This window comes from Mirounga angustirostris, unplaced genomic scaffold (genome assembly GCF_029215605.1).
Source record: "Mirounga angustirostris isolate CCGP_5_RB_7025 unplaced genomic scaffold, mMirAng1.0.hap1 SCAF_14, whole genome shotgun sequence".
In the NCBI taxonomy this organism is placed as follows: Eukaryota; Metazoa; Chordata; class Mammalia; order Carnivora; family Phocidae; genus Mirounga; species Mirounga angustirostris.
This window is the reverse complement of record NW_026991722.1, coordinates 75,618,222-75,627,288: the sequence shown is the minus strand read 5'-3', so window position 1 is coordinate 75,627,288 and position 9,067 is coordinate 75,618,222. Positions and strand designations below refer to the sequence as shown.

Below are 9,067 nucleotides of genomic sequence, written 5' to 3'. Positions count from 1 at the left end.
CCTCTCCACCCCCAGTGCTTCTGCTTTGCTCTAAGTGACCACCATCACTTGCTCAGACTACTATAATAGCATCCTCCATCTCTCGACACTACCCTTCTCTGTATAGTCCATCCTTCTCATGGCAGCTAGGGACCATGTTGAACCTAAGATAGACCATGTTCCTCTCCTGTTCTCAAAACCCTCTCATGGCTCCCCATTCTTCTCAGAGTAAAAGTAAAATCTTTCTTATGATCCATTAGGCTCTAAGCAGCCTGGCTTTACCAATACTCTCTGACCTCATTTCCTATTATTATTTCACGTGCCCGCTTGGCTGCAGCTCCATTGGACCTGCTTCCTGTTCTTCAAACATGCTTGGGATGGTCCCATCTCAGGGCCTTTGCACATGCTGTTTCCTCTGCCTGGGACAATCTCCTGGACATCTACATGGCTCTCTCCCTCACTTTATTCAGGTCTCTGCTCCTCGGAGAGACCTTCTCTGACCACCTTGTCTAAAATCTCACTCCCATTCTTTCTATTTCACTGCCATGGCTGATTGTCTTCCTAGCACAAATCATTTCCAGAACTCAGTTGTTGACTGATTAAGGAAGAGTGCCTGGCACACAGTAGGTGCTTAGTAAGAGGCTGTAGGATGAATACATGATCGTGGTCTGTCCTGTTCCTCTCTTGTCCTCAGACTGAGTCCTGGATGGTGGCAGCAAAAGCAGGAAATAAAACAAAGGTCCACGAGGTAGAACTGTGTTCTTTTGGGTGGAATAAAAAGAACTGCAGTTCCTGTTTGCTGAAAGCACCTACTGTGTGCCATGAACTTCATATGCGATGACCGTCTTTATTTTACAGGTGAGGACACAGAGACCTAGAGAAGTGAAGTGACTTCTCAAAGGCCCACAGCAATCAAATGGCTCAGTGGGACCTGAACCCACGCCTTCCCAATCCAGGACTTTCCCTCTTCACTGGGACAAGGGGAAGGGTTGCCAGGCATCCTGTGCATATAATACATTCCTCTACTGACTTTGTCAAAACGCCTTAAATGTGCTGTATAGTGTTTTTTTTTTTTCAATAAATTACAAATTTTCAGCAGAGTTGTTTTTCAGATTTAGCTAGGAGCTAAATTTGCTAAATCTGGCAACGCTAGCCAGGGAGGAGCTCCGACTCAGGCCTAGGGCTGCAGCGACTGGTCCCGCCCACGACCCCAGATCCTTTTTCCAGGCAAATCCGCCGCCTGTCCTTACCCCTTGCAGCGCGTTCGGTCTCCGGGCCCTAGGCCTCTTTCCTGGGATAGGACACGGGGGATTGGTGAGTTAGGCGCGGTCCCTTTAAGAGTGGTTTCGGAGGGCGGGCCAACGGGGGCGTGTCGAACCGAGGGGGCGTGTCGAGTCGGCGCTGGCCAATCTGGGGGCGGGACGAAGGCGGGGGCGTCCCCGGCGCGGGCGGGTTGGGAAGGGTTAAAGGGGCGCGCCCGAGGGTCGTGCACCGTCCGGCTGCCCCCGCCTCCTTCCGTCCGAGTGGCGCTCTCCCGCGGCTGCGCCAGCCGGGCCGCCCCGGAGACAAAGCGCTGCCGCTGCCGCCGCAACCGAGCGGGTCCCGGGCCATGGCCGGGCGGCCCCCCGGCCCCGCGCCTCCCGTCCCGCCGCCGCCGCCGCCTCCCTAGGCTGCACGGCGAGGTAAGGCCGGCCTGGCGAGGGGGGACCTGCGGGTGGCCCTGCGAGGGGACGCGAGACCGGGCTCGGGGCCGTCGTGGGCCTCGGGGTCCCCGGCTGTCTGGGGAGACCTCTGCTGGAGAGAGCTGCCCATCTGCGATAACACGCCACTGGTAATTTACCCATTAGGTACCCCAGGGACCGAGCTTGGCCGACGATCCCCGCCCCATAAGGGACCTCCGCCAGTGGTGGAACTCTGGCTCCCACGTTCTGCGGGGAACCACCTCATCTGGGGCTCTGGCTGTCCTTTAAGGAACACACCAGACACAAAGGGGACGAAGGCAGCCAGGAGCAGTGCCAGACCTGGAGAACCAGCCTCTGCAATGGGCAGCAGGGCTGCCTCGAGCCTGGGGCGGGGGTCCTGGCGTCCCTGTTGGCCCCCGCTGGAGAGGCGCTCTTCTTCGGGGTTCTCAGCACGTTTTTCTGCCTGTACCTGCCACACCCTCTCCCCCATGCCCACTGTTGGGGACACTTGTGGCAGCTGGACTCAATCTCAGCACCTGTGGTCTGGCTTCTTGAATTGAATGCCAAAATGCCATGCCTCAGTTTCTCCAGAGTCCTGGGTTCTGGGCCAGCTGTGTCCTTGGAGACCTTGAGCTAATTATTTGCCTTTTGGACAGCATCTTTCCTGAGCGCTCCCTACCTGGTAAACATTTTGCAGAATGGCTCCTCCGGATTTATTCAATCCTTCCCAGAGGGATGGATATTAATATGCTCATTTTATAGATGAGGCTCACCCCAGCTCGCAGTGGCAGTGCTTTCGGTGCCTTTCCCATAGTTTGCCAGTGGGTTTTCCTCATTCTAGCCCATCGAACCCACTCCATGGCCTGTTTGACAGATGAGGAAACAGGCTAGGGAAGGTGAAGTGATATTCTTTAGGTGGAGGGGAGAACTTGGCCCTGGGACCAGAGAGAGGCCAGGCTCTCTCTTGCTTCCTGCCTGGCCAAAGACTGTTGAATCAACAGCACTACCCACAGTGGACTCTGAACTTCTTAGAAAACAGCATGAGTGTGAGGAGATAAGTGGGTGACCAGGCCCTCCCAGAGACGAGCCCGCACCCCTGCTGCTTCCTGCCCTCCCTCTCCCCCCCCCCTTTTTTTTTTTGCTGGGCTGGAGGAGGTAAGGGCGATGGGCAGAATGGGGTTCTGTGCTGGCCGGTAACCCTGGGCCAGGCTGGCCCCATCTGGGCAGTAGGGGAGGATGGCTGCTGAGCCATGAGGGAAATTGCTCTTCCTTGGGCCTTAATGGGGTGGGGACATCCCAGGATCAGCCCCTTTGTGCTGGTTGCCTGGAGCCTGTGACTCTGGGCACAGCATTGTGCCTTTGGGCAAGTTACTTAACCTCTCTGTCTCCATTTTCCACATCTATGAATGCGGGTTGATGAACAGATCCCTTCTTATGGGGCTGTAGAGAGATTTCAGAAGATAACTGTCTGATTCATTCTACAGGTATTTGAGCACCAACTGCATGCCGGGCACTGGAATTCAGGCAAAAACCCCCTGTCCTCCTAGAGTAGGCAAAGATGACCCAGGTAATTTCAAGTTGGGGTGTAGGAGAGTGACTGCGGGGGGAGGGCCTTGCATACTGAAGGTCAAGCTGAAACTGAAGGATGAGAAGTCAGCCATGTGAAGATAGGAGAAGGGCATTCCAGGCAGACGGAACAGCCAGGGCAAAGGCTGGTGTGTTTGAGGAACAGCAAGGAGGCCAGGGTGGCTGGAGCTTAATGAGCAAGGGGGAAGAGGTTGGGGAAGGGCACTTGGAAGCCATGGGGAGGACTGAATTTAATACTGGGACAAGTAGGGAGTCATGGGAGTGTTTAGAGTAGAGGAGGGGTGTGGTTGGACTTATCTTAACAGGATCCCTCTGTGGGGAATGGATTGTAGCGGGGCCAGGGGAGGGGCCAAGGAGGGAGTTTGGCTCTTACCCTGAAGAACAGGGGCAGGGAAGGGGCAAGAGTGGAGGCAGGGAGACAGTGAGGAGGCTACTGCAGCTGTCGAGGCGAGTGACGATACGGACCAAGGACGGGGAGGTGGTAGAGGTCAGAGATATTAGGCCACTGATTTGGAAGAGGTTGGGATGGGGTGGGGGGATCAACTGGGCTTGATGAGTGCAGAGTGGGGTAGGGGGAGAAGGCAAAGCCGTTTGCTGTGACAGAGAGTGCTGAGGGGAGCATTTGGCCAGGCTGAGAGGAATATCAACATTGCCACTGCTGCGTGTGTAGTGTGTGTCCAGCACCATGCTCAGCACCTTCTACAGAGTCACTGTGTCATATCACAGCACCCTGACGTAGGTGCTGTCATGATCCCGTTTTACAGATGTGGAAACAGAGGCCCAGAGAAGCTTAAAGCTTGTCCAGGGTCACACAGCCTGGACACTACAGAGCTGACGTTTGAACCCAGAGAAGAGCAAGCCGATACCAGACTGGGCAGAGGGCAGGGAGGCAAGCAGTGGCCTGCAAGGTAGGAGGGTGATGGGGCAAGTAGGGTGGGTGGTTCCTGTGAGAAATGGAGCCAGGGTCCACATGGAGTTGTTGGGGGTGTGAGGGAGAATGCATGAGTCCTGTTTTGCAGAGAGGGGAACTGAGGCTCAGAGCAGGGCCACGTGTCTGAAGTCACTCAGCTCAGGTAGGCAGAGCAGGGATTAAACACCCTAAGCCCTCAGGGCCTCTCTCTGACCTCTCTGCGCCACTGCTAGGTCAAGACAGGCTGATCTCAGCTACTAAATCATAGCTCGTGTTGCCTCTTCCAGGAAGCCTGCCTTGACTGCTCAGGCAAGCTAGATGAGGTGGATTCAGTTGGGAGCAATCGTTCCTCTCTGCTCTGGGTCAGGTTGCCTGGCTTGGCAGATGCTCCCAGGAGAGTCACCAGCCATACCTCATTCCTCCAGGCCTTGAGTAAGGCAGCACCCAGGCTGGGGAATGAACATTAATTGAGTACCTTCTGCAATCCAGGGACTTTACATGCTTTGCCTCTTGAAAAATACAGCTACTATCCTATGCAGAGTGGTGCTGTGAAGCCCAAACAAAGTGGCCATGAAAAACTCCCAAGGGAGGGTACAGCTATGTTGGGGGTCCAGGTTCCACCTCCCAATTAGTCCCATCTGGCCAGTGTTGCCCCCATCATGTACTCCTTGGGGGAAGGTGGATAAATATCACTGGGCCAAGTGTATAGAGTTAGAGTCTTCCGCTTTAAGTGGGTACCTGGTGCTCTCCCCATTCCCTTTCTATAAAAAAGCCCTGGGCCTTTAATCTGGGTCACTTCATAATAGTCTTTTCTGCCTCTCCCCTTGCCCCTCTGCTCTGGCCTCACCAGCCTCCTGGCTGTTCCTCAAGCGCAGCAGTGGGTTCCTACCTCAGGGCCTTTGCACTTGCTCTTCCCTCTGCTTGGTATGTCCCTGGGACTCCCTCCCTCACCTCCTTCAGGTCTCTGCTCAGATGTTACCTTCTCAGTACAGCCTTTCCTGACTCCCATTAAAGTCAAACATTCCTTTTGTCCCTAACACCCCGGCCCCTTCCCTGTATTATATTTTCTAAAGCACTGAAGACCACCTGGGAGATGTACTTTACCTGTTTGTTAATTGTCTGCCCCTTTCCCCTGCCACTAGCATAGCAGTACCCTGAGGGCAGAGACCCTCTCTGTCTTGTTTATGGTTGTACTCCCAGTGCCTGGAACAGCACATGTGGGTGTTTAACAAATGTTTGATGAATGAAGGCCCTGCAGATAAGTTCTGTTCATGTCCCCGTTTCATGATGGGCAAATCAAAGCCGAGTTATAAAAGCAGAGCTGGGACCTGGAAGGGACCACAAAGCGACAGCCGGTCTGGTTTCTGGGGATGATGAAAACATCCACCCCTGAAATGCGGCCTGGGTTTGAATTTCAGTTCTGCCCATCTTGCTTTGTGACTGCCTGAGAGTGACCAGCCTTTCTGTCCCTTGTTACCCCACCTGTCAAATAGGGGTGGTGCGAGGCCCTGCCCACCGGGGTTTGCTGCGAGATGAAATGAGTTAGTACGTGTAAAATGCTTGGCCTGCAGAAGTCATCCTCCACCTTACCTTGCGGAGGCTTCTGGGGCCGGTGAGCCCCGAGTTTGGGCCTCGGCTCTGCTGAGGAGCTGCGTGAGCGTGGCCAGGCCGCTTCTGCTCCAGGAGCCTCAGTTTCCTCACCTGTGCGAGGGGCGTTGAGGGCCGCCGGTGGCCGAGGGTGGTCGCGAGGTCACGGCGAGGCGCGGCGGTGAGGGTGGTGGTGGGGGGGGGGGTGGAACCCGGTGGCGGTGGCCATGGGAGTCACGGCTCGCTGTCCTGGGGGGGGGGACAGGCCCCGGCGCGGCCGCCATGAAGCTGAACGAGCGCAGCCTGGCCTTCTACGCCACGTGCGATGCCCCGGTGGACAACGCGGGCTTCCTGTACAAGAAGGGCGGCCGGCACGCGGCCTACCACCGCCGCTGGTTCGTGCTGCGCGGCAACATGCTCTTCTACTTCGAGGAGCCGGCCAGCCGCGAGCCCGTGGGCGTCATCATCCTGGAGGGCTGCACCGTGGAGCTGGTGGAGGCCGCCGAGGAGTTCGCCTTCGCCGTGCGCTTCGCGGGCGCCCGGGCGCGCACCTACGTGCTGGCCGCCGAGAGCCAGGCCGCCATGGAGGGCTGGGTGAAGGCGCTGTCGCGGGCCAGCTTCGACTACCTGCGGCTCGTGGTGCGCGAGCTGGAGCAGCAGCTGGCCGCCATGCGGGCCGGGGACTGCCCGCCGCCGCCGCGCCGGCCCCGCGCGCTCCCGCCCAAGGAGAACGGCTGCGCCGTGTGGAGCGCCGAGCCGCCGCCCCCCGCCCCCGCCCCCGCCGCCGCCGCCGCCCCCGCCCCCGCCCTCGGGCCCGCGGGCGCCGCCGGCTCGCGGCCCGGCCCCGCGCCGCCGCCCCTGCCGCCCCTGCCTCCCCGGCGGCGGGCCTGGACCCCCAATGGGCCTCCGCACGCCGGCTCCTTTGCCCGGCTGCACGAGTGGTACGGGCAGGAGGTGAGGGCGCTGAGGAGCCAGTGGCTCGGGGGCCGGGCCCAGCCCTGAAGAGCTGAGCGGGGCGGGCCAGCCCTGCGCTCGCCCCGGGGGGCGCTGGTTCTGGAGGGAGCGCAGCCCCAGGCCTCGCCCTGACAGCCCCTGCCCTGGGAGATCGGAGGGGTGGGGTGCGGGGGCCTGGTTTCCGGGCCCCGGCTCTGAGAAGATGCTGGGTTCCGAGGGGTGCGTTAGGACTTGTGGGACTCAGAGGGGGCCACGTGCCGCTTCTGCGGAGCATCCAGGGCCTCGTATCCAGAGAACTCGGGCCGCACGCCCCGCCAGAGTCACCCAGCAAAGGCCTGTTGCTGGTAACAGGCGCCCCGCTGGGGTGACTGCGACCACGGGAGGATCTGGGGCCTGAAAATGCCGGGTCAGCCCTGGTCCTGGCCGCTCGGACTGGACCTGAACTTGGACAGACAGAAGCCTTGGCCGTGGGGCACCACACCTGGGCTTGACCTCCTTTTGCTCCGGGGCCTGGCTCCAGGCCGCCTGCCTGGCTCCAGAAGCAGGTGCAGAAGGCGGCGCAGGCGCAGGTTTTACTGCCTGACCGGTATGGTGAGATTGCCTGGTCCCAAGGGCTCTTGGCTTGGAGTGGGGTTGGAGGCAGGACTTTGCCCTGGGCCTCAGCCAGGCCTTGAGAAGGTACTGCAGGCACAGTAGTGCCCTCTGGTTTGGGCCATGTCTGTGTCTCGGTGGTGGTTCTCACACGCCCTCCCAATAGTCCTTAACCACTTCCTTCAGTCTCCTTCTGGAGCGGGTCTTCTGCCCCAGCCTGGGCTGGGGCCTCTCAGGAGCTCGCCTGACCTTGTCTAGTCCTGAGCTGGGCAGCTGTGGCCTGAGCTGACTTTCTAGCCGGGTTCCCCAGGGATGGGTGGCCGGGAGCGGACTCACCTCCCAGAGAGGGCCTGGGTGCTGATCTGGTACTGCAGAGGAACAGCTGCCAAGCTGTGTTTGGCTTCTGGAACCCCCTCCCTCCGCCACAGTCCCAGCCCACCTTCACCCCCAGTATTCTGATGGGGAGACCAGGTCTTGCTTTGCTTCAAGACCGACTGTTTTACTGTACTCACTCACCACAGTGGCCATTCTTCGTCCAGGGAGAATCTTCGGGGGCTGGGACACCCCTGGCCCTCAAGCTGGGTTATGTTTACAGTTCTCAGTGCCCCACACTGGGGACCACTGAGGACACATATGCCCTAACCTGTATTTCCCCAGAGGGTTCCCCTTGGTGACAGTGGGACTTGGTCCTGAGGCCCTTTCCTGCTGTCTTTGGAGACCCTGGGGCTTGGGGAAGAATGAGGGGTGTCTGTGTGTGTCTACAATCACCAGCTCACTGCTGGCTCAGTTGACTGGGGCTACAGTTTTAATTTAATTTTTAATACTTAGGGTGTTTTCACTGCTTTTGTTTCTTGTTAGCTGGTGGGAGGGGATGAGGTGCCCCAGCTCTGGGCTTGGCTGAGGGTTGGCACTGCCCCCAGGGAGAGGGTCAGGAGCCTTGGCTGAAGACAAAGGCACCTCAAGAATCTCACCTGGTTCTCTACCTTCTTCCCAGCAAGTCCTGTTCTCCTGACAGATGCCTCTGGGGTCTTTGTACGCTTCCCACCCCCCTCCTTTCCAAGTCCTGAATGGAAGGGGTGGGGATGGCTGCTCTCGTCCATAGGCTCTGGGTCTCCAGGGATGTTAGGATCTGCCCAGAGCCCATGTCCTGGCCACACCCAGCTGGTGGGGTGAGGTGTCGGCCCCCATCCTGGTGCAGGTTTACAAGCTCTATAAAGGTACAGTGCCTACCACTGCCCCCCTTAAGGCCCCACCCCCCAAAAAAGCACAAGATGGGGTCAGGCTGCCTCCGGAGTTGGGTGGGGACAGAGATATCAGGCAGCCTGGGAGGGGGAGGCAAAGGCTAAAATAAAAAAATTTGTCAAGTGATGGCTGATTGTGTCATTTTTCCCCATCAGAATCCTTCATTGCAGAGCAGACCCTACAGGAGAAGTGACTAGTGTATGCTGAGTGCCCATGGCTGATGCTCTGCCAGGCACATTCTCAACCTCTTATGGCAGATAACAGCTCCATTTTATAGACGAGGGAACTGAGACTCAGGTTAAGAAAGCTGCTAAGTTCTCAGAGCTGAAAAATGTCAGAGCAGGGACGTAAACACCTAGAATCTTACGGAAGAAGGGCAGAGCCTTCCAGAGGAATACCAGGGGGGATGGAGTTGCCAAGTTCCTTTTCAGAGGGGAGAGGAGGCAGGGGGAAAGGTGAAGCTTTAAAAGGTAACTATGGGCTGAGGGCCTGACAGTTGGCAGGGATGTCAGGGATGGCAGATGGAAGGCTCTGC

The 9,067-nt window shown here is 58.2% G+C and overlaps 1 protein-coding gene across 2 annotated transcripts; it reads left to right on the top strand.

Moving 5' to 3' along the window:
* Positions 1-1,453: 1,453 nt before the first annotated feature.
* PHETA1 (PH domain containing endocytic trafficking adaptor 1) lies at positions 1,454-8,963 on the top strand. Of its 2 annotated transcripts, none has more exons than XM_045887662.2 (4): positions 1,454-1,661; positions 3,146-3,228; positions 4,013-4,156; positions 6,011-8,963. In XM_045887662.2, the coding sequence occupies exon 4, from the start codon at positions 6,028-6,030 to the stop codon at positions 6,745-6,747; it is 720 nt and encodes a 239-aa protein (XP_045743618.1). In that variant the 5' UTR covers positions 1,454-1,661; positions 3,146-3,228; positions 4,013-4,156; positions 6,011-6,027; the 3' UTR covers positions 6,748-8,963. The 2 variants fall into 2 exon arrangements, with proteins under 2 accessions (XP_045743618.1, XP_064434440.1); XM_064578370.1 differs by lacking the exon at positions 1,454-1,661 and adding an exon at positions 1,668-1,810.
* Positions 8,964-9,067: the final 104 nt, after the last annotated feature.